This window comes from Rhinatrema bivittatum, chromosome 13 (assembly GCF_901001135.1).
Source record: "Rhinatrema bivittatum chromosome 13, aRhiBiv1.1, whole genome shotgun sequence".
NCBI lineage: Eukaryota > Metazoa > Chordata > Amphibia > Gymnophiona > Rhinatrematidae > Rhinatrema > Rhinatrema bivittatum.
Genome location: NC_042627.1, coordinates 48,434,824 through 48,460,805, shown reverse-complemented (window position 1 = coordinate 48,460,805; position 25,982 = coordinate 48,434,824). Strand labels below are relative to the sequence as shown.

General features: G+C 41.7%; 1 protein-coding gene across 1 annotated transcript in view; it reads right to left on the bottom strand.

Annotated features, from left to right (window-relative positions):
• NEDD4 (NEDD4 E3 ubiquitin protein ligase) overlaps positions 1 to 25,982 on the bottom strand; it is a 582,598-nt gene that overhangs the window by 468,773 nt on the left and 87,843 nt on the right. The window contains exon 4 of the mRNA XM_029574322.1: positions 1,217 to 1,255. Coding sequence (XP_029430182.1) covers positions 1,217 to 1,255 — 39 coding nt within the window. The remainder of the gene's footprint in view (positions 1 to 1,216; positions 1,256 to 25,982) is intronic.

The window sequence follows — 25,982 nt, the reverse complement described above, 5'->3', positions numbered from 1 at the left end:
TTTGCAGAATCAAAGCACAGAAGTTAAGTGACTTGCTCAAAGTCAAGGAAAAAAAAAAACCAAAACAAAACTATACTACCATCCCATTAGGAAACTCTCCCACATGAGTCAACTCTTGGAAAGTGACATTCACTAGAGAAGACTTCATAAATTATGGAGTTCTCATCTTAGATAAATATTTAACATGGATGTACAGAGCAAAAATTATTTAGTTTCTCAAGCCATTTTCTGAGAATGCTTTTTCTTTTTTTCATTTTGTTTCTGGTTTCAGAAGACAGGGTGGCTACTTGCAAATAGCATGGACTATTTTCAGATACCAAATACAAGAAATAAACCCGAGTGTCGAACACCAGGAGTCTCCGGAGACTTCTGTCCTACTCCCACGCCCTCCTCTGGAGGCGGCAGTTTCCCCAGAATATTTAAAAAAAAATAAAACCCCAGTCACGGGCCCTGCCCCACTCCCCCCAGGAGCCAGTACCCTAAGTCCACCCCTGACTCCTAACCCTGACTCACCAAATTCTGCCTGGTGGTCTAATGGGGGCCCGGGAATGACCCCTCTGCTCCTAAATGTGGCAGCCGCCATTCTGAAAAATATCACTTGCAGCCCTGTGCTCCTATCATGTGATACGGGCTACAGATGCCATTGGGTAGCCTTATCATATAACAGGGGCAAAGGATGACTACCAGGTCAGGAATGGAAGAGTTGCTCCCAGGCCTCCACTACACCACTAGGCAAGAACTGGTGAGTTTGGTGGGGCAGGGGAAGGCGGTTTTTTGTTTTTTTTTTTTAACAAAGAGGAGGTGCTAGAAATGGGGGGCAGTGCCTGTGACCAGGATTTTATTTAAGAAAAAAAAATGTTTTCCCTTGGGGAAACAGCAACCTTCAGGAGCAGCATGCAGATGGATAGGTGGTCTCCAGCAACCCCTGGGTCTTAATGGTTGTCAGGCAAAAAAAACAAAAAACCCCAAAAAACTATAGAAAATAAAATATGAAATTTTATGGCTTTTTTTTTTCTATCATTTAGTTTCAAAAACGGCATGAAACAGACAAGATCACTGACACTGTCATTTCAAATGACAGCACATTCCTAATAATTAACATTTTTGACAGATTTCTGGTAACAGGGATCATATAAGCACTGTGCAAGTTTTCTGAAAATAGCCACATTTTTATGTGTGTATAATGAAAAAATAACCAAAATAAAGTCATACTCACCCTAAATAATATTTCTTCATTCCATTTTGGATTCAAATTCTGTAAAAGTGAAGAAAAATTAGATCATCTAGGGCTTCTTACAATTAAAGGTCAATGTGCAGAACCCAAATATTCGTAACAGTGATATGGCAAACAAGAAGGCATGAAACAAGATCCACTTTTTAGCACTTTCCCTCTGGATAAGGACTCTTTCTGAGAGTAAGAAAATAAATCCAACTGATTAGAGCCTAATTCATCTTTGGAATCATGAATTCAAATCTAAGTTATATAACATGACAAATGTGTTAAATTCCTACAGTGCCTTCCTACAAACCAGTCCAAAAGAGTGTTTTACAAAAAACCTCAAGTAGCATTACATCACAAAAATACAAATACGGGGGGGGGGCACTGTTCGCCACGCTCAAAGATGGCTGCTTGTGCCTGAGGCTCTGCTTCGCTAAGTCATCACATTTCATTTTCCCCCGAAATCATCGTTAAACTCGGCGGACCACCACACATTGTGCGGCTCAAAATCGCCCGAAAAAATAGGCGGATCGCGGCGAATAGACTACACTGGGCGGTAGTGAAAGTCTCGGCTGCTCGCTTACCCACCCGCCATCTTGACAAGTGCGAGTTCAGTGGGAGACAGACTGTTTGGGCACAATTTGGAGCAAATAAAAACAAAAAAAACAACAGCACTGTAGACAGCTTCAACACAAAAAGCAATTCTCAGTACTTACTGGTGTGGGAGCGAGTACTGCGGGACGATTAGGAGGCCTGGTGCTGGGACTGCGTGCTCTACCCCTCCCCCTCCTCCCTGGACAGGTATCGGATCTGACGGTCAGAGAAGCAGGAGGTAAGTACACAAAACGGATCGTCATAATTAATTAATTGCCTTCGGGAGGCTCCCTATCACTCGAGAGCGTTGTGTGGGCAGTGGGGCTGAGAGGAGACGGAGGGGGGATACCGCCGTTAGAGTGCTGCAGCCACGTGGTCTGACAGAAAGAGCAGGGGAGCTGCGGCAGACAATCCATTTTGCCTCTGTTTTCCCTCAGAGACAGTCAACAGTGCCTCTGTTTTTGTTTTAGCGGCAGCCATAATTTTATAGGGTAAACATATAAAATCACCAGATTCAGGCACCGGCCATTAGCCTATGGCAACTTGACTTGTTTCAAGGGACAGAAGTACCAACTTCAGGACTCCCCACATCACCTCTAACTAGTGCGATCAAATAATAACTGAGGAGGCGAGTGCCGGTGTGGAGCGGAAAGGCAGCCTTCTTAGAGAGCTCCCGACCATCATGAGCTATTAAATGCAGACAGCGAGAGGGGGGCGCAGATGAGCATCACGGCAGGATGATCGATTGAAATGCAAGCGTTATTTCTCTACTACCCCCTCCCCCTCTCCAGGTTCATTAAACTTTTTTCAGAACTAGCAACAGACCTACCAACAACTCCAATAGCACTTTGGGACCAAGATGGCCGCTCGCCGTAAAGCGGCAGATTTAAAGCATTTAGCAAATTCATGGACGAAAACATGTCTGAGGTGCAAGCGACCCCGACTAATTCCCAGGGAGTAAGGCATGCTGAAGATGATGTGGGAGAAGCAAGAGCAGAGGGACTGGATGCCTCAATGGGCACCACTGGTCCAGATTTCCCTATGCGGGATGAACTGCAGGGATGGTTTTTTGAATTTCAGTCGGACCGACGAGCCCACAAAGCGGAAATTCTAGCTTGCATTGAGAATGTGAAAGAGGATCTTGCCTCCCTGGGGACCCGCGTGGATGAGCTGGACAGGAGAGCGGACGGACAAAGCGGCCAGATTGATGTTCTTTCTGCACAAGCAAAGCAGTTCACGACGGAATTGGAAACTCTGGGGGACATAGGTCTAACATACGCATCAGGGGAGTCCCCTGATGCATATGTTATGGGGGACATAGGTCTAACATACGCATCAGGGGAGTCCCCGAAGAGGAGCAATACGTGGATAGCATGCAGATGGCAATGACAATCTGCAAAGACCTATGGGACTGCTTTGGGACCCCCTTAGGGGAGCAGGATCATAGCTTCCAGGTAGATCTGGAGAGAGCGCATCGAGCCCTAGGACCTAAGCGAAATAACCAACCCAGGGATATCATCATCAAATTTCTTCACTATAAACAAAAGGAAGACATCAGCAAGCTGGCTCGGACTCATCTCCAATGGAAATGGCGCAACCATGACATTGCCATCTATATAATCTTCTCTAATCTCTATGTTATCTGTTAAAATGTTAAAATGTAAAATGTATTTATAATGTTATTTGTTATAATGTAAGCCGCCCACGTGGCGACAGTTTTATTTCACTGTACACCGGTGTGATATGTATTTTATACAGGAACGTCGGTTTATAAAAACTAAAAATAAATAAATAAATATAGTGATCTAGCGCCTTCCATGTTACAGAAGAGGTTTCTGCTGCGCGAGGCGACAACCGTCTTACGTATTGAAGACATCCACTATAGATGGGCCTTCCTGTTTGCCTTGATTTTCCAACATCAAGGCATCTCTTACAGGTGTAAATCACTAACGGAGATGGCAGAATGCTTCACGCAAGCTGGTATTAAGTTTGACTTCACCCCAGCAGATAGGCCGGCACCACAGGGAGGCGACAGGGACTGGGCAGAGGACGGCTACATAGGCAATCAGCTGGCCCTAGACGTTCCAAAACAGATAAGGGCTGACGGTGAAAGACCTCATTATGATCCTGACCTGGGATCAGGAGACAGTTCAGAGGCAGACTGGACTCTGCTCTCCTTTCAGAACTCAAAGGTTTTATTTGCAAACTGTTTGTTTCACAATTGATTGTTACATTTTGTCTGATAGTATTATTAGTGTGCAAGGTAGGCAAGTAGATAACACTGAACCAACTTTATAGATACACGAGCTCGACAAGTGGGCGTGGGGGAGGAGGGGGTTAATAGCTGGTCTGGCGGTGGTGTCCACCATGTACCCCCCAGGGGTAGATTCGCAGAAGGTGGAGAGCGAATCCTTATTTGTTAAGGCAACGGAGGCGGCAGAGCTAGAGCATTTGGCTAACTTGCGCGAATCAGGAAGCTTAAGGTCGTTACCTGTTAATTCAGTCAAAGCTACGATACATTCTCACTCACAGCTGTGTACCTGAGGGACGCTTTCCCTAATCTCAAAGCGATGTTACCTTTTATCATTGACAATGGTTAAGATAATCTCTCTTAACATTAAAGGCCTTAACACCCATAGAAAGCGCTTCCTTCTCCAAAAAGAGATGCTACATCAAAAAGCAGACATAGCGTTCATTCAAGAAACCCACCTGAAACGCAAACATGAGCACTTACTCTCGAGCAGGGAATTTCCACATGTATTTTTAGCTGCTAAAGGGAAAGAGGCCAAATATTCGGGGACAGGGATTTTGATATCAAAGCATTTGGTATTTGAATACTTATCCCATGCCGCTGACCCGAATGGGAAATTCTTTATTCTAAATATCCAAACTGGCATTAAAAAATATACTCTTGTGTCTGTCTATGCCCCAAATAGGGACCAAGGACCCTTCTGGAAGGAGCTGCATGGAGCTTTATCGTTACATGCGGAAGGGCCACTTATAGTAGGAGGGGACTTTAATGCTGCCCTCAAGCAGGATATAGATACTTCCAAATTGCACTCTTCCTTACCTGGGCCCCTCAGAAAACTAGCCCGACACTTCATGTCTGACTGGAATGCTGTTGACAAATGGAGAAGCCAGTACCCTAAGTCTCGATCCTATACTTTTTTCTCAGCACCCCATGATAGCTACTCACGCATTGACTACTTTTTGGTGGACAAATTTTTGGGAAATCAGGTTAGAGGAGCAGATATAGACGTCATCACTTGGTCTGATCATGCCCCAATCAGTTTGGAAATTGACCTGGGTGATCGGGACGAAGGTAGTCTGTTCTGGAAGCTGAATGAATCCCTCTTTCAAGACTAGGCTTTTGTGTAGATTTTGGGCAATCAGCTGCAGGAATATTTTTGCCTAAATTCGGATAGAATGGTATCCCCCAGTACTCTCTAGGAATGTTCCAAGGCGGTAGCAAGGGGGGTAATAATATCTCGGGCTACTGCCTGTAAACGCCAGGAACAGGGGGCCTGTCTCGCCTTAATGGATAAAATTGCAGCCCTATCGCAGATACATATGAGAACCCAATCTAAGCATTGCTATCAGAAACTACTCGCTCTAAAAGATGAATTACCTCAACTGGATAATAAGCGTATACTTTATGCTTTGGATTATCTAAAGCAGAAATATTATGAAGGGGGGAATAAGGCAGGACGTTTTTTGGCCTGTCAACTTCGGGCCAGGATATCCCAAAACACCATCCCAAAAATTAAAAATTTGTCAGGTGACATCCTTACAGCCTCCACGAGCATACGTCGCACCTTTACGGAGTTTTTTCAGACTCTGTATACGTCTGAAGGATCCATTCAACCAACAGACATAAATGCTTACTTGCATGACCTAGACTTGCCTAACTTGACATCTGAACAACGGCAGTCTGGATGCTCCGATTCTTCCCAGCGAAATTGAGATGGTGATTAAATCCTTGAAAGCCGGTAAGTCCCCTGCCCTGGATGGACTCTCCGGGGTTTATTATAAAAAATGTGTGTCTGTAGTAGCGGAACCCCTAGCTCAGTATTTTAACCACCTTAGGGAGGGCAACGGCATTGGATCCCATAATAACGTGCTGGTATCACTGTTATTGCTAAGGCTGGACGAGATCCGGCACAATGTGGCTCTTATAGACCCAATTCGCTTATCAATGTGGATCTCAAAATCCTGGCCAGGGTCCTTGCTCAACGACTTAATAACTTTCTCTCACAGCTTGTCCATTCCAACCAAGTAGGGTTCATTCTGCAGCGTATGGCGGCAGATAATATCCGAAAAGTCATTGATATCATTTGGTGGGTCCGTAGAACTCAGAGCCCAGCGGTCTTATTATCCCTTGATGCTGAAAAGGCTTTTGACCTAGTTCATTGGTCTTTTTTATTTTCCACTTTAAAACATATAGCATTTGGGCCCTTCTTTATGCAATGGGTGTGACAGCTTTATGACAATCCTTCTGCTCGGGTTAAAGTGAATAGTGGTTACGGCCCCGCTTTTCCCATAGGAAGGGGCACTAGGCAAGGGTGCCCACTATCTCCCTTGCTATTTGCATTGTATCTTGAACCCCTAAGTGACCAGAATCCGTAAGGCCGCTGATATACATGGAGTTCAATTAGGCACTGAGGAGTACAAAGCATCACTATTTGCTCACTATATTCTCTTAACATTAACGGATCCGGTACTGTCAATGGAAGGGGTTACACGCGAATTACACAATTTTGGCACCGTAGCTGGTCTCAAGGTGAACCTCACTAAGTCGGAACTGCTCAATGTGAACCTGGGACCAACTGAAGTACAAAATATTCGCAGCAGGTTCCCGTATAAGTGGGCAAAATCCCATATAACAGCCAACTTAGCCGACCTCTATAATCTAAATTATATACCATTGCTCAACAGCCTAACATTAGATATGAGTCGGTGGAATAGGGGCATGTTCTCATGGCTGGGAAGAATAGCAATTACCAAAATGACGGTCTTGCCTAAATTTATTTATTTATTTTCTTCCCTGCCGATAGATATTCTCTAAGGCACTTCAACGCTGGCAAAAAAGGATTTTTGATTTTATCTGGCGAAGACGGCCCCCCCCCCCGCCTAGCGTGATAGGTACTCTATCTTCCGAAGTCTCAGGGGGGGGCTGGGAGTACCCAACCTCTTATGGTACTACAGGGCAGCTCAGTTACGGGCTATACTTGACATCCATCGCAACATGGATACTAAGCAATGGATATCTATTGAACAATTCTTCTCGAATCCAATTAAATTATATTATAAAATGGCTCCCCACCTCAATATTAATAACTCAAATAAAGTACTCTAATCACTTGAGGTACACTGCAAAAGTAGCAGAATATAACGTAATTTCTTCCCTTACCCACAAAATTTTAAAAGAAAACACCGACAGAGAGTGGTATCAGACTCTTATATGGTGTATCCAATCTCATGGGCTCTTGCCCTCTACAGGGCTACAACCCCTCTCTTGATTCAAACACCAGTTGTTATCACCTCATTTACCAACTCTCCGAAGGTGACATTTTCATTTTATTTTATTTATAAGTGCAAAAACTGCCTCTCTTGCTTCACCAGTGCCCTTATTTATTAAAAACTATAATCTAATCTCCCGTTTAACCCTTAAAAAATCATGTTTTGTGTAATTTAGCTCACTTAGGCTATACTATGTTTGTACTTATCTTTATGCTATGATCCGCCCGACATTGGCAATGTTTCGGCGCGTGCCCAGCGCCTGCTTCAGGGGCTATTAATCGTTCTTAAGCTTTTCTAAAAAGAGAACATAGTTGTAATAATCACTTAATTTCCTGAAATTCTTTTCACTGCTCACGCAATAGTACTTACAATTCAGCGTATTCAAGCTCTTTCAGCTTTCTCCTCATTCAAAAATGGCGCCTAGACGCCTTCATTCTCCCTCTACCGGAAGTCAGCTGTTTTATACTCAATTCCTGAATGGATATTAACCTGTCAAACTATAAGTAAACTGACCAATCGACTTCCTTATTTAAACCCATGGGGGCAATGGTGTTCAATTTAAAGATCCAGCGTTGTTCACGCTGGAGTAAACAGAGATTTAAATCTCCTCCTCGCTCATTTTGCTCAACGCATTCCAGGACCGTACTACTTAAACTGTCAAAACTGTGTGATTTTTCCACGCAATGTTGCACCAATGGTGCCTCCATCCGACCACGTTTCAACGCACTCTTGTGTTCAATTAAACGCGTTTTCAACAATCTTGTGGTTTTCCCTACATATATGAGTCCACATGGGCACCAGATAGCGTATACCACGTTTCTTGAAACACAAGAAGTTGTTTTGAATGGTTTAAATTTTTGCAATTTACTAAGAGGAATATCTGTATTGGGATGGGCCAATGGACACATCGCGCAGTTCCCGCAAGGGAAATGTCCTTTTACCTCTTCAGACCTCTCCACTACTGTCTGAAAATGTGAATTTACCACCTGATCTTTAATACTCGAACCTCTTTTATATGCAATTAAAGGCTGTGCTTCAAAAACTGTGTGTACTTGCAGTACATTCCAGTGACGCCGAATGCTTCGTGCCACCTCATTTACCTCCAATGAGTATGGTAGCACACATGTCAACCTGTTGGTTGTCACTTTTTGCCTTGGTTGTAATAATTGTTCCCTATGATTCCAACGAGCTCTTTTGCACACTTTCCGTATCACAGATAAAGGATAACCCCTATCTGCAAACCTTAGGCTCATCTCCCTTGCTTTTATTTTGTACTCGTGGGTTGTAGAACACAACTTCCTGAGCCTTAAAAATTGGCCAAAGGGTATGCTGTTCCGTAAGGGTAGAGGATGACAACTCGAGTATTCAAGGATGGTATTACGATCAGTAGGTTTCTGAAAAATTGTAAAAGAAAATTTATTGTCCTCCAAAGATATCTTGATATCTAAAAAAGAAACAGAAACTTTATCAAAGGTATATGTAAACTGTAGGGCTTGTTCACACGAATTTAACCAAATCATAAATTCTTTGAAAAGGACCTCAGTCCCATGCCACACAATGAAAATGTCATCAATGAAACGGCGCCACACTAGGATATTCTTTTTATACGGGGAAATTGCTAGCCACTGGGATTCAAAATGTCCCACATACAGGTTTGCAACACTGGGGGCCATTGTGGCCCCCATAGCTGTGCCCCCACCTGCTGATAGTAGGTGTGATCAAAAAGAAAAAAATTTTTTTTTCAATGCCAGACTGGCTAATTCCACAATAAAAGCTATTGGTGGGCGGGCTGATGTTGTTTGTGATGTCAAACTTGTTTGCAATACCTCTAACGCCACTTCCTGAGGTATGTTGGTATAAAGAGACACAATGTCTATTGTCGCTAAAGAAACTTCTTCCCAAGGAACTTCCAGAGTCTCCAGGAACTGTATTAAATCTCCCGAATCTCTTACATATGATGCCAATAAAGGTACAAGTGGTCTCAAAAAAGTGTCAACGTATTGGGAGAGTGGTTCCAATAACGAACCTCGCGAAGAAATAATTGGGCGCCCCGGTGGCTGCTCGAGATTTTTGTGAATTTTAGGAAGGTGATAAAAGGTTGGTACCTTAGGATGATCTACTTTTAAAAAACGAAATTCTCTCTTGGTTATCCAGCCTTGTAATACGGCCTCTTCCAATAACTCATCAATTGATACCTTCAACTGGTCCGTGGGATCTCTCTCAAGTTTCTTATAAAACTTCTGATCTGCCAGCTGTCTCAATGCTTCTTGTTTATAGAAATCTTGATTCAACACGACCACTGCTCCTCCTTTGTCGGCACTCTTCACCACTATCGAGGAATCTCGTTTTATTTCCTGCAAAGCTCTATGTTCCTGTATTGTTAAATTCCACTGTCCCTTCTTAGATTTACTGCGTATGTTATCTATATCTTTTTGAACTAACTTTGCAAAGGTATGTATGATTGGATCGATATTGCCAGGAGGGCACCAGGTGGATTTAGGGTGCACGACCGAGTCATCCGTCACATTTCCGGGTGGTTGTTGACTAAAAAATAATCTTAAGCGAAGATTCCTCAAGAATCTTTGAAAGAATTTATTTAACTCGAAATGGTCAAATTTTACCGTCGGTACATAAGTTAAGCCTTTTTGCAATACCTGAATCTGCGTCTGAGAAAGAGAGCGTGAGGAGAGATTAATCACTGTGGAATCACAGCTCTCCCTTTTCCTTGCGATCGAGTCCACCGCTTCTGTTGTTTCTGCCCTGTCGGTGGATCTTGTGTATGCGATTGAAATCTGACCTTGCGATCTTGTTTCGCCTCGGAAAAAGGAGTAGTTGAAGATCTAGTATCTCCCGAAATAATTTGTCCACGTGTAGTTTCTTCACCTGAGGAATCCTCTGAACTGGATTCAAAAGTTTTCTTCTGCCCATACGTTCTTTTTAACTGCGGATTCATCCAATAATAAATGGACCCTTTCTTATAATCCTGTTCGTCCCGAACAAATTTATTTGTCTTGAACTGTTTCAATTCTTCAGTGAAATTATCGATGGTCTCTTGAAACTCCTTCCATTTACTGTCAAAATTTTCCAAATTTTGCAGTTTAATTTTCTCAACCAGCTGTTCGTGTTCTTTCTGTAGAGTTTCTGATAATGTTTTAGCTCTTTCTATAACCAACAGCATCAGGTCTAGAGAGCATTTATTGAGGATTTGGTTCCATTTAACCAAGAAATCCTCATGTTCCACATATAGCTTTGGTTCTTTTATGATTCTTAGCCCTCTTGGTATACGTTGGACTCTACAGTATTCTATCAGGGTTCCATAATGTAGGTTAGTCCGTACTAACCTTTTATTCAAACGAACCAGATTTTCCCAAGTTTCTCCCTGAATCCCTGGTAGAAACACCACTGGAGCTGACAAAACTTCTAGTAGATGTGACTGTGAAAAGCTGAATCATAGGGAGCAATTATTACAAGCTGAATCATAGGGAGCAATTATTACAACCAAGGCAAAAAGTGACAACCAACAGGTTGACATGTGTGCTACCATACTCATTGGAGGTAAATGAGGTGGCACGAAGCATTTGGCGTCACTGGAATGTACTGCAAGTACACACAGTTTTTGAAGCACAGCCTTTAATTGCATATAAAAGAGGTTCGAGTATTAAAGATCAGGTGGTAAATTCACATTTTCAGACAGTAGTGGAGAGGTCTGAAGAGGTAAAAGGACATTTCCCTTGCGGGAACTGCGCGATGTGTCCATTGGCCCATCCCAATACAGATATTCCTCTTAGTAAATTGCAAAAATTTAAACCATTCAAAACAACTTCTTGTGTTTCAAGAAACGTGGTATACGCTATCTGGTGCCCATGTGGACTCATATATGTAGGGAAAACCACAAGATTGTTGAAAACGCGTTTAATTGAACACAAGAGTGCGTTGAAACGTGGTCGGATGGAGGCACCATTGGTGCAACATTGCGTGGAAAAATCACACAGTTTTGACAGTTTAAGTAGTACGGTCCTGGAATGCGTTGAGCAAAATGAGCGAGGAGGAGATTTAAATCTCTGTTTACTCCAGCGTGAACAACGCTGGATCTTTAAATTGAACACCATTGCCCCCATGGGTTTAAATAAGGAAGTCGATTGGTCAGTTTACTTATAGTTTGACAGGTTAATATCCATTCAGGAATTGAGTATAAAACAGCTGACTTCCGGTAGAGGGAGAATGAAGGCGTCTAGGCGCCATTTTTGAATGAGGAGAAAGCTGAAAGAGCTTGAATACGCTGAATTGTAAGTACTATTGCGTGAGCAGTGAAAAGAATTTCAGGAAATTAAGTGATTATTACAACTATGTTCTCTTTTTAGAAAAGCTTAAGAACGATTAATAGCCCCTGAAGCAGGCGCTGGGCACGCGCCGAAACATTGCCAATGTCGGGCGGATCATAGCATAAAGATAAGTACAAACATAGTATAGCCTAAGTGAGCTAAATTACACAAAACATGATTTTTTAAGGGTTAAACGGGAGATTAGATTATAGTTTTTAATAAATAAGGGCACTGGTGAAGCAAGAGAGGCATTTTTTGCACTTATAAATAAAATAAAATGAAAATGTCACCTTCGGAGAGTTGGTAAATGAGGTGATAACAACTGGTGTTTGAATCAAGAGAGGGGTTGTAGCCCTGTAGAGGGCAAGAGCCCATGAGATTGGATACACCATATAAGAGTCTGATACCACTCTCTGTCGGTGTTTTCTTTTAAAATTTTGTGGGTAAGGGAAGAAATTACGTTATATTCTGCTACTTTTGCAGTGTACCTCAAGTGATTAGAGTACTTTATTTGAGTTATCTATTGAACAAGCAATTTTAGGGCCAATGGATTTACAGGCCATATTTTGGCAACCCCGGAATACTTGGGAGACCAGTTAAAGGCATTGCATGGTCCTTACAAGTTACCTTACAAATTTGGAAGCAGAGCAGTAGGCAAGTAGTTGGGGCCTATAAGTACTTTTATCAAACATCCCTTCTTCATAACAGTCACATGCTGACCTCCCAACTGAACTTTTGGAGGGATAAGGGGGTTACCACCATAGGACATATGATTTCACAGGGGTCGATCCTTTCATTGACGGGGCTGACGGATATCTTTCCCTTTAGCACAAAAGATTTTCTGGCGCACGCTCAAGTGGTACACTTTATCCAAACTCTGCAACGCACCAACTTGCTACGACCAGGACGTTTGTTGTTTGAGTTCCTAGTTCGGCACAGCGATAGAGTAAAGGGCCCCATTTCTAAGATATACCATGCCTTTTTCCCCAGACAAGTTGGAGGTCAGCAACTATGCGAGACTGTGGGCAGTGGACCTGGGGGAGCAGTTGAGCTCTCAGACTTGGGAAGTCATACTGCATTTTGCCAGGAGATGTTCAATCTCAGCCGGAAGAGTCACTCAGGAAATCTAACTGAAGTGTACATCTCCTAAGGGATTATTTTGCACTAATTTACCTTAGAAGCACATTATAAATTAGAAGGAAAGAGCTCAGTAACCCACATTCCAGTGGAAACACTGAGAGGAGAGGATCACCTTGCTGGTGGCTGAAAGGAATCAGTAAGTTTTTGCTTGGGACATTGACTTTTTTAAAAGTATTGGGGCAAAGTTAACTATTTGGGAATATTATTTAGTGTGTTTGTGTGCTTGTGCCTTTAATAGTCAGAAAGGCAGTGAATAAACAAGTTAGACTGTTTGCATTTGTAAATAGTCAGTCAATAAGGTAGCAGTAGGTAGGCAGTGAATAAACAAGTTAGACTGTTTGTATTTTTAGTCAGTCAATAAGGTAGCAGTAGATAGTGTGTTTATTTATTTTTAAAAGTCTGCAGAACTGAGTGTTCTCCAGACTTTTAAAGAGCTGACTGTTTGTTTTTAATACTAACTGAGTGCATTGTATTGAAAAAAAAAAAACCACAAAAAAAAACCCCACAAAAAAGTAGCCAGAAGCTAGAAATAAGCTAGGAGCAGTATATACCAAAGTAAAAAAGTTGAATAGTTCAGCTCAGTTACTCACCTTGGAAAGGAGTTGAGGTAGTGTGATTGGGTTTGAATAGGGACCAACATTTGTTAATCAAGGGAGCAGTGAGTCACTTAGGCTGACTAACTGAAGTTAGACTGTTTGTATTTCCCAACCCACCCCTAGCTCATCCCTTAATTTATAGGCAGGTGCCACTTTCACAAAAAAAAAAACAAAAAAAAAACATCAACAAAAACTTTATTGAGAATTCGATCAGACCCTGGTAGGCCACTACCAGACACATAGTGAATTCACTAATACATTTATTTATTTATTTAAAAAGTATTTATATACCGTTTTTTAAAAAAGAAATTTTATCAAAAACGGTTCACAGATTTAAAACCAAAAATAAAATAATCAAAATAAAATGGAATTTTTAAACTTTACATAAAAATTGGTAATAACTAGACAGAATGCTAGTATATAAGGTTATTAAAAATATAAAAAGTTTGGAGCCATGGGCTTATTGTTTTGGGGGAAAAGGGGAAAAAGGGGGGGAAGGGGAACGGGAGGAGGAAGGGGAAGTGGGAGAAATAGAGCGTAAAAATTATATGAGATAAAGGGAAGAAGGGAGAAGGGTATGATAGTTGGAAACGTGTGAATGAGCAGGTATGTTGTAGTTATGTGTAGTATAAATGGGATTGTAATGGGTGTAACTATGTTTAAGAGGGTAATTTCGGTATTGATGATTAAGTTTAATTAGAAGACGTGTTGAATGCAAGTTGAAAAAGATATGTTTTGAGAGATTTTTTGAAATGTGCAGGGTTGGATATCGAGCGAAGATGGTTTGGTAAAGTGTTCCAAAGTGTTGGACCGGCTATTGAAAAGGCTCTTTTTCTAGTGAGGTCTAATCTGGCTTGTTTAGGAGAAGGGATATCTAGTAAATTTTGGTTAAGTGATCTTAAGTGTCGCGTCGGTTTGTATATGCGCAGTATTGAACAAAGCCAGGTAGAAGTATGATTATGGTTATGAATTAAACTATGGATAATAGAGAGAATTTTGTATTTTATTCTGAACTTTATGGGTAACCAGTGTAATGATTGTAGAATAGGGGTGATATGATGACGTAAAGATGTTCTGGTTAGTATCCGGGCTGCAGAGTTTTGGATCAGTTGAAGGGGGTATAGTGAAGAGTCTGACAATCCTAGGAAGAGAGCATTACAATAGTCTAAGCCAGAGAAGATTAAGGATTGAAGAATGGTTCTGTAATCTCGGTAAAATAGTAGAGGACGAAGATGTTTTAACAGACGTAGTTTGAAAAACGATTTTTTTGTAAGTGAGGATATGTGTTGTTTTAGAGAAAGATCTGAATTAATGTTTACACCTAGGCTTATAGCAGAGCGTGTTATGGGGATAGTAACATTATTGATTGTAAGATGTGATGGTGGACCTAATGAAGAATCAGAGATGGAAGTTAAGTATACGAGCTCAGTTTTTGCTGGATTCAGTTTTAATCGATTGTGGGAGAGCCAAGAGTTGATTGTAGATAAGTATAGAGAAACTAAAGATAGAGTGTCTGACCAGGATGATTTATATGGGACAAAAAATTGGATGTCGTCTGCATAAATTTTGAACTGAAGATTAAGAGAGGATAGAATGTAGCATAAAGGAAGTAGATATATGTTGAACAGAATAGGAGAAAGAGATGAGCCCTGAGGAACGCCGGAATTAATGATATATGGGGAAGAGCAGTGCTGACTATAATTGACTTGTTGAGGTCGGTTGGAGAGGAAGGATGTAAACCAGTTCAAAACTGTACCTGTGATGCCTATGTTTTGAAGACCTGAAATGAGTATCTGATGATTAATGGTATCGAATGCTGCTGATATATCTAAGAAAACTATAATGTAGTCTGTATATGAGTCGAATGCACGGAAAAAAGTATCAAAAGAGGATAGAAGAAGTGTTTCTGTGGAATGACCTTTTCTAAATCCATGTTGATTAATATGAAGAATATTGTGCTCTGTAAGAAAATCGGTTAACTGATGGAGTAATACAGATTCTATTAGTTTGGCCAGGGAAGTAAGAGATGCTATAGGTCTGTAATTGTTGAGATCAGATGTATCTTTTGCTTTAGCTTTTAAGATTGGTAGTATAGAGGTCTTTTTTAAAGTGTGGGGGAATTCACCTGATTCTAGAGATTGATTAACTAGAAGAGTAAGAAAAGAGCAGGCTTCAAGTTTGAGAGCTTTGAAAAAGGCTCCAGAGCATGGATTATAAGGGGAGTTGGAGGGTTTTTGTTTGTTTATAATGGCTAGAATAGAAGTGTCTGAGGTAGGGGTGAATTCTGACCATGATTGACTGGGTACTTCATTTTTTTGAGTGGGATAAGGAAGGTTTGAGAATTCAGCAGAAATGTTAAGTACTTTAGTTTCAAAATGTTTAGCGATTTTATTACAGAAGTTGGTATCGACATTTATGAAGTTTTCATTTTGGGAAGAGGTTAAGGTTTTTACTATATTGAATAGTGTATTTGGATTGCCATTGGCTTTGGCAATGATGTTGGCATAGTAGAGTTTTTTTGTTTGATTTATTTCTTTATTATAACGGCGTAGGGTACAGCGATAGTTGTTTTTTAGTTCTGTGGTTTTATTGTTACGCCATTTACGTTCTAGTTTCCTAAGGAGAGTTTTAAGGGTGTGCAGTGATTTTGTGTACCAGGGAGCGTCTATTTTCTTTTTATTTCTATTTTGTTTGATCTGCTTAAACGGAGCAATTGTATCGAGGGTGGTTGTAATTGTAGTATTCAAAGAGTGTATTGTATCATTTATGTTGGAGAGAACTGTGGTAGGTATGTTAGGGGCGATTGTCTCTACAAATGTGTCTGCGCTAATGAATTTCCTTCTATGTATTATTGATTGTTTCTTTGTTGTTGTATATGGATTTTTATTTAAATTTAGAGTGAAATGAATTCTGTAGTGATCAGACCAGGGAATGGGTACTACTGTGATGTTGTTCGGAGTTGGAAAATGTTGAAGTGGGTTGAAAAATACTAGGTCTAATGTTTGACCTTTGATATGCGTAGGGGTTTTGATGAGTTGATCCCAGCCGAGGCAAGACATGGCATCCAAAAAGGAACTAGTGATTATGGAAGGATTAGAGATATGTAGATTAAAGTCACCCAGCAGTATTGTTTTGTTTAGATCTATAGGAAGTGTATAGAGATAGTTTCTAGAAAATTTGACAGTTCAGAGTTGAGACAACCAGGGGGACAATAGATAATTCCTATGTTTAGTATTGTAGTGGCAATCAAAAGTATTTCAAACGAACCTGATGATATTATTTGTTTTTTTATTGGATTCAAGGAGGATTTGATGATAGCTAACAAACCTCCTCCTCGGCGGTTTATTCTGGGTTCAGATATGGTCGTATAACCTGTGGGAGTTAAATTGTTTACTATAGCTGTATCTGATGTGGTTAACCAAGATTCTGTAATAAGGAAAAAATCGGGCTTATTGATATGTAAGAGGTCTTTCAGAATGGGGACTTTTTTTCGAACAGATTGTGCGTTACAAAGAATAAAGGATAGAGTAAACATAGCTGCAGTACAGAACGTGGATCTTATAGCAGTTAGGGTTCGATTTATGTATTTCTTATGTCCAGACTGATATGACTTTGGTTGTGCTTGACATGGAGACATATTACCATATTTTCCCTGACCTAACATTGTGGGGATGTTCATTGCGACAACGGGTTACCGGTTACAGTAAAGGTTAAGCCAGAACCAGTGGGGAAACGAGGGGAAAAACGAAGGGGTAAAACAAAGGGGCATGCCCCTTTGTCGCGCCCCTTTGTCGCGCGGCGCTTAGGAATTCGTGGCGTTTTATGCAGCCGTCGCCCTCCGATGATGTCAGCAGGGGGGCGTGACCAGGAAATCGGTCCGGCTGGCTTGCCGCGGGTACAGGGTGCAAAGTAGGTGCAAAGTCCAGGTTTTTCCAGCAGAATAAGGCTCTCAGGATGTTGCAGAGAGCAGTCGGAGGCCCAGGCTCGAAGCCCCTCCGAATTCGCCGCGTTTTATGCAGCCGTCGCCCTCCGATGATGTCAGCAGGGGGGCGTGACCAGGAAATCGGTCCGGCTGGCTTGCCGCGGGTACAGGGTGCAAAGTAGGTGCAAAGTCCAGGTTTTTCCAGCAGAATAAGGCTCTCAGGATGTTGCAGAGAGCAGTCGGAGGCCCAGGCTCGAAGCCCCTCCGAATTCGCCGCGTTTTATGCAGCCGTCGCCCTCCGATGATGTCAGCAGGGGGGCGTGACCAGGAAATCGGTCCGGCTGGCTTGCCGCGGGTACAGGGTGCAAAGTAGGTGCAAAGTCCAGGTTTTTCCAGCAGAATAAGGCTCTCAGGATGTTGCAGAGAGCAGTCGGAGGCCCAGGCTCGAAGCCCCTCCGAATTCGCCGCGTTTTATGCAGCCGTCGCCCTCCGATGATGTCAGCAGGGGGGCGTGACCAGGAAATCGGTCCGGCTGGCTTGCCGCGGGTACAGGGTGCAAAGTAGGTGCAAAGTCCAGGTTTAAAGGAAGTTAGACACATTCCTACTCCCATAGCAACCTAAAACTTAACTAGGAACTGATCAAAATTAAGATGAAGGCAGCAGTCCAGCAGCAAGAGGGGGGCTTCCCAGTCTTTTGCATCGAGTGTCACATGTATGATTTTTTACCCACCGGTGAGAAGTTGTACATGTGCATGCGATGCAAAGAGCTCCTGGCTCTCAGAGAACGAGTCCGATCTCTGGAGGCTAGAGTGACAGACCTGGAGGAGCTGAGGCAGACAGAGAGGTATATAGATGAGACCTTCAGGGACATAGTAGTCAAGTCCCAACTTCAGACTGGCAGCCCTGGTGCTGCCTTGGAGGAAGAAGGTCTCATAATGGGAGAGCACCAACCAGGTGTAGCAGGAAAGGATCCTGAAGCAAGGACCTGCTCTCTAAGTGATGCATTGTCCTTTCGCACTGAGGATATCTCCCCAAGGCCTACTGCCCAGGAGGGAAGGGTTAGGTCGGCCGTCATAGTTGGTGATTCGATTATTAGGAATGTAGATAGCTGGGTGGCTGGTGGGCGTGAGGATCGCCTGGTAACATGCCTACCTGGTGCGAAGGTGGAAGACCTCACGCGTCACCTAGATAGGATTTTAGACAGTGCTGGGGAGGAGCCGGCTGTCATGGTACACGTGGGCACCAACGACATAGGAAAATGTGGGAGGGAGGTTCTGGAAGCCAAATTTAGGCTCTTAGTTAGAAAGATTAAATCCAGAACCTCCAGGGTAGCATTCTCTGAAATGCTCCCTGTTCCACGCGCAGGCCACCAGAGGCAGGCAGAGCTCCGGAGTTTCAATGCGTGGATGAGACGATGGTGCAAGGAAGAGGGATTCAGTTTTGTTAGGAACTGGGGAACCTTTTGGGGAAGGGGGAGTCTCTTCCGAAGGGATGGGCTCCACCTTAACCAGGGTGGAACCAGACTGCTGGTGCTAACCTTTAAAAAGGAGATAGAGCAGCTTTTAAACTAGAACAAAGGGGAAAGCAGACAGTCACTCAGCAGGGCATGGTTCGGAGAGAGGTATCTTTAAAGGATACTAATGATGCATTAGAATTAGGGCATCCCGACAGTGAGGTTCCAATAATTAGAAAAGTAGTCCAAGTGCCTGTAACTAAAAACTCACCTGAGCTAAAAAATTCTAACTTATTCCTATCAATTAAAAAGCAGAATAAAAATACAAACAAAAAACAAACTTTGAAATGTTTGTATGCTAATGCCAGAAGTCTAAGAAGTAAGATGGGAGAATTAGAATGTATAGCAGTAAATGATGACATAGACTTAATTGGCATCTCAGAGACATGGTGGAAAGAGGATAACCAATGGGACAGTGCTATACTGGGGTACAAATTATATCGCAATGACAGAGAGGAGCACTCGGGAGGAGGTGTGGCGCTTTATGTCCGGGATGGCATAGAGTCCAACAGGATAAACATCCTGCATGAGACTAAATACAAAATTGAATCTTTATGGGTAGAAATCCCTTGTGTGTCAGGGAAGACTACAGTGATAGGGGTATACTACCGTCCACCTGGTCAAGATGGTGAGATGGACAGTGAAATGCTAAGAGAAATTAGGGAAGCTAACCAAATTGGTAGTGCAGTAATAATGGGAGACTTCAATTACCCCAATATAGACTGGGTAAATGTATCATCGGGTCACACTAGAGAGATAACGTTCCTGGATGGAATAAATGATAGCTTTATGGAGCAATTGGTTCAGGAACAGACGAGAGAGGGAGCAATTTTAGATCTAATTCTCAGTGGAGCACAGGACTTGGTGAGAGAGGTAACGGTGGTGGGGCCGCTTGGCAATAGTGATCATAATATGATCAAATTTGATTTAATGACTGGAAAAGGAACAGTGTGCAAATCCAAGGCTCTCGTGCTAAACTTTCAAAAGGGAAACTTTGATAAAATGAGAAAAATTGTTGGAAAAAAACTGAAAGGAGCAGCTACAAAAATAAAAAATGTCCAAGAGGCGCGGTCATTGTTAAAAAATACCATTCTAGAAGCACAGTCCAGATGTATTCCACACATTAAGAAAGGTGGAAAGAAGGCAAACCGATTACCAGCATGGTTAAAAGGGGAGGTGAATGAAGCTATTTTAGCCAAAAGATCTTCATTCAAAAATTGGAAGAAGGATCCAACAGAAGAAAATAGGATAAAGCATAAATATTGGCAAGTTAAATGTAAGACATTGATAAGACAGGCTAAGAGAGAATTTGAAAAGAAGTTGGCTGTAGAGGCAAAAACTCACATTAAAAACTTTTTAAAATATATCCTAAGCAGAAAGCCTGTGAGGGAGTCAGTTGGACCGTTAGATGATCGAGGGGTTAAAGGGGCACTTAGAGAAGATAAGGCCATCGCAGAAAGATTAAATGATTTCTTTGCTTCGGTGTTTACTGAAGAGGATGTTGGGGAGGTACCCGTAATGGAGAAGGTTTTCATGGGTAATGATTCAGATGGACTGAATCAAATCACGGTGAACCTAGAAGATGTGGTAGGCCTGATTGACAAACTGAAGAGTAGTAAATCACCTGGACCGGATGGTATACACCCCAGAGTTCTGAAGGAACTAAAAAATGAAATTTCAGACCTATTAGTAAAAATTTGTAACTTATCATTAAAATCATCCATTGTACCTGAAGACTGGAGGATAGCAAATGTAACCCCAATATTTAAAAAGGGCTCCAGGGGCGATCCGGGAAACTACAGACCGGTTAGCCTGACTTCAGTGCCAGGAAAAATAGTGGAAAGTGTTCTAAACATCAAAATCACAGAACATATAGAAAGACATGGTTTAATGGAACAAAGTCAGCATGGCTTTACCCAGGGCAAGTCTTGCCTCACAAATCTGCTTCACTTTTTTGAAGGCGTTAATAAACATGTGGATAAAGGTGAACCGGTAGATATAGTATACTTGGATTTTCAGAAGGCGTTTGACAAAGTTCCTCATGAGAGGCTTCTAGGAAAAGTAAAAAGTCATGGGATAGGTGGCGATGTCCTTTCGTGGATTGCAAACTGGCTAAAAGACAGGAAACAGAGAGTAGGATTAAATGGGCAATTTTCTCAGTGGAAGGGAGTGGACAGTTGAGTGCCTCAGGGATCTGTATTGGGACCCTTACTGTTCAATATATTTATAAATGATCTGGAAAGAAATACGAGTGAGATAATCAAATTTGCAGATGACACAAAATTGTTCAGAGTAGTTAAATCACAAGCAGATTGTGATAAATGGCAGGAAGACCTTGTGAGACTGGAAAATTGGGCATCGAAATGGCAGATGAAATTTAATGTGGATAAGTGCAAGGTGATGCATATAGGGAAAAATAACCCATGCTATAATTACACGATGTTGGGTTCCATATTAGGTGCTACAACCCAAGAAAGAGATCTAGGTGTCATAGTGGATAACACATTGAAATCGTCGGTTCAGTGTGCTGCGGCAGTCAAAAAAGCAAACAGAATGTTGGGAATTATTAGAAAAGGAATGATGAATAAAACGGAAAATGTCATAATGCCTCTGTATCGCTCCATGGTGAGACCGCACCTTGAATACTGTGTACAATTCTGGTCGCCGCATCTCAAAAAAGATATAATTGCGATGGAGAAGGTACAGAGAAGGGCTACTAAAATGATAAGGGGAATGGAACAACTCCCCTATGAGGAAAGACTAAAGAGGTTAGGACTTTTCAGCTTGGAGAAGAGACGACTGAGGAGGGATATGATAGAGGTGTTTAAAATCATGAGAGGTCTAGAACGGGTAGATGTGAATCGGTTATTTACTCTTTCGGATAGTAGAAAGACTAGGGGGCACTCCATGACGTTAGCATGCGGCACATTTAAAACTAATCGGAGAAAGTTCTTTTTTACTCAACGCACAATTAAACTCTGGAATTTGTTGCCAGAGAATGTGGTTAGTGCAGTTAGTATAGCTGTGTTTAAAAAAGGATTGGATAAGTTCTTGGAGGAGAAGTCCATTACCTGCTATTAAGTTCACTTAGAGAATAGCCACTGCCATTAGCAATGGTTACATGGAATAGACTTAGTTTTTGGGTACTTGCCAGGTTCTTATGGCCTGGATTGGCCACTGTTGGAAACAGGATGCTGGGCTTGATGGACCCTTGGTCTGACCCAGTATGGCATTTTCTTATGTTCTTATGGATTACGTGAGAATTGCTATAAAATGATATATAGATGGTATTTCACTCCAGATAAAATCCATAGGATATATCCGGCGACATCGGACTCCTGCTGGCGAAACTGTGGCAGTAGGGGAACCTATTTCCATATCTGGTGGACTTGTCAGAAAATACAGACCTTTTGGGAGATCATATTCACTTGGTTAAGTACCCTTTTCCAAGTTACTCTTTCTGTCTCTGCTATTATCGCCCTGTTGCATGTTTATCCTGATGACCTACATAAGACCCAACAGCGATTTTGCTCACATACTTTCATAGCTGCCCGTAATTTGATAGCAGCACGGTGGAAGACAGAACAGGTGCCTCAGTTACAGGAGGTTATAGATAAACTTCATACATACTATCGGCTTGCCTCTAACGGCTACCAAATATGGGAGAAGGTCTTCTTTCCTTAAATCTTGGCAACCATTTCTTGATTATATTGCTCAAATGTAACTTGATATTGTTTGCAGTTATCAGAAGATATCTAAGGGAATGTTTGCATCTCGGGTGGGAATGTATCACACTAAATTGTCCTTCATGGTGCGTTAGAGGTGGCGCGTCTTTTATAAGCAATACACACTTTGACATTCTGGTATGCATATGAGAAGCCACTCTCTACTTCTACTGACTTTGGATCCTGAAGCAGACTGGCCACAGCTCCACTACGCCTGCAGGGGCAAGGGAGGGAGGGGGAAATTGGGGAGTTTTTCTGTATTCTGTATTCATAATGATACTGTTCTAGCAATGTTACGTTGAAAGTTAATAAAATCATTAATTTAAAAAAAAAAAAAAATACAAATACAGTGCTTTGTAAAATCTTCACACCAATGTACTTTTTTTATATTAAGCTGGCTGAAAAATTACCATTCAAAATGCATTAAAGTAGGAGTCTCACTGCACAATATTTATTTTATTTATTTGGTGCTTTTTAATATACCGGCATTCATGACAGTGTCATATCATGTCGGTTTACAAGAAACTAGGGTATAATAAACTTAAACATTAACATAGTAAAGAAGCAAAATAGAAGCAAAAAGTTACAATAAAACAGGGGTGAAGAACTGGGGTAAGAAGAAGGCAGAGCATAAGTAACTTAAATATAAGGACAGTTATTTGATGTGTGTTAAGAGTTCATAAGAGTTTGTTGTGGTGAATCCGAGGTATTAGCTAAGGGTATCAGGGAATTTATGGGAAGGCTTGTTTAAATAACCATGTCTTAAGCCTTTTTCTAAAAGTCAACGGGCAGGGTTCTTGTCTGAGTTCAGCCGGCATAGTATTCCAAATGGTTGGTCCTGCTGTAGAGAAGACCCGTTCTCTTGTGGCTATGAGGAAGGAATCGCTTCCAGTTCTTTCAGATCAAGGAGTCCCTCAAGGATCTTCACTCTCACCCACCCTCTTCAATATCTATCTCCTCCCTCTTTGCCACCTGCTCTCAAACCTCAAGCTTATCCATTACCTCTACGCAGATGACATCCAAATCCTTATCCCTATTTCAGAATCCCTTCAAAAAACGATCAGCTACTGGAATGACTGTCTACAGCCAATTAAAGACTTACTCTCAAGCCTCAATTTAGTATTGAATGCCAACAAAACTGAAATGCTCATTATCTCCCAAGATCCCCTCACCATCTCTTCAAGCTCCTCTCACCCAAACTCAATTAGCAAGTTCTCACCAGACGTCAGGGATCTTGGAGCCTGGCTAGACAACAATCTAAACCTAAAAAAGTTTGTAAACAATACCGCAAAGGACTGCTTTTACAAACTGCAAGTCCTCAGAAAGCTAAAACCCCTCCTTCACTTCTCTGACTTCCGGCTAGTACTTCAATCCATCATACTATCTAAGCTCGATTATTGCAACTCCCTCCTTCTCGGTCTACCCTCAAATACCATCAAACCCTTACAAATGGTTCAAAACGCCGCTGCCAGAATACTTACAAACTCTAATAAAAGAGATCACATCACTCCAATCCTTCGTAACCTACATTGGCTTCCTATTAACCACAGGATCCTCTATAAAGTGCTCACAATTATTCACAAAGCAACATACAATCTTGCTCCGATCATATTAAGCACCCAACTCCAACCTCATACTTCATCCAGACCAATTAGAAGCGCATACAAAGGCACATTGCAAGCCCCTCAGGTAAAATCATCACTGAGCAAAAGAGCACTATCTTCAGGAGGCCCCCACCAATGGAATTCGCTCCCCCCAGATCTAAGACTAGAACCAAGTCATCAGGAGTTCAAAAAAAAGCTAAAAACATGGCTTTTCCGTCAAGCCTTCCCAGATATCTAATGCTACCTAATCAAGTCTTTTAACCCAAATCATGGGTTATCTCACTGTTTTTTCCTATTACAATTTTTTTCAACTGTACCTTAATTTTTGAGCTCTTTCATCTTTGTATTTATACTTTACTCACACTCCATTTACTCTATCTCTTTTATATTTTTTTTTTTCTATATAATATTTATTACTACATTACTATGTTTAATTGGTTATCTATTAAACATTTAAACATTACTATGTTTAATTGGTTATCTATTCTATTTGTTCCATAATTTATTGTTAGTTCTATTGTTACCTGTTTTATTGTTCAACTGTTCTATGTAAAGCCCACTACTCTTTTTGGGCATTTAAAAGTTGTATGTAAACCGGATTGATTTGTAGTTCCTACAAGAACTTCGGTCTATAAAAATTAAAAATAAATAAATAAATAAATGAGGTGAGTAGATTTGGTAGGAGGGGCGTGCAGGGATCCTCTGTAGGCTTCTCTGATCGGTCTGGATGAGGTGTGTAGTCTGAGTGGGATTTGAAGGTTAAGAGGTGCTTGATTGTGGATGGTTTTGTGGATAATGATGAGGGACTTGTGTAAAATTCTGAAACGTATTGGTAGCCAGTGGAGATTTTTTAGGATGGGGGAGATGTGTCTTTTCTGCCTGAGTTTGTTAGTATTCTGGCCGCCGCGTTTTGAAGTATCTGAAGCGGTTTGATTGATGAGGTGGGTAGACCTAGCAAAATGGAATTGCAGTAGTCTATCTTGGAGAATTGGACCGCTTGTAGGACCGCTCTGAAATCTTGAAAGTGTAGAAATGGTTTAATTCTTTTTAATACTTGCAGTTTATAAAAGCAGTTCTTGGTTGTGTTGTTGATGAATGTTCTTAGATTTAAATGGTTGTCAAGTAATACTCCCAGGTCTCTTGCTTGGGTGGCAAAGGTATTGTTGAGTAACTTTTGAGGGGTATCGTTGTCGTCTGGGGAAATGAGGAGGATTTCAGTCTTGGCTGAATTGAGTATCAGGTTTAGGTTGGAGAGGAGGAGGTTGACCTCTTGGAGGCAGTTTTCCCAGTACTTGAGTGTTTTTGTGATGGATTCTGTTATAGGGATCAGAATTTGAACGTCGTCTGCGTATAGGAAGTGTTTTAGTTTTAGGTTGGTTAGTAGTGGTGTTGGGATAGTCTCAGCTCTTTTTTGGCTGCTATGAGAAGGCCACCGCCTCTTAAGTTGGGGAATAGAAAAAATGTCATAAAGATGTGTGGGGAGTTGATTTATCAGGGCTGTATCTGTTGGTTTAAGCCATGTTTCCGTTATGGCGCAGATGTCTGGTTTTGATTCTAGCAGATAGTCGTTGAGGATAAGTGATTTCTTGGTGAGGGATTGTTCATTGAAGAGTGTTACGGAGAATAATGCGAGACCTAGGAGTTGAGTAAAGGGTGATGTCATGATTGGGATGAGAGACTTGATGGAGCGCGATCGAGGTTGCATGAATGCTTTTCCAGTGGTGAGGGGATTGTGGTGTAAGATGGGTATTGGGACTCCAGATGTCATTTTAGTTTTGTTGTGGGGAAGAAGAAAGGGATGTATGAGAGTTGGATGTGATGAGAGCA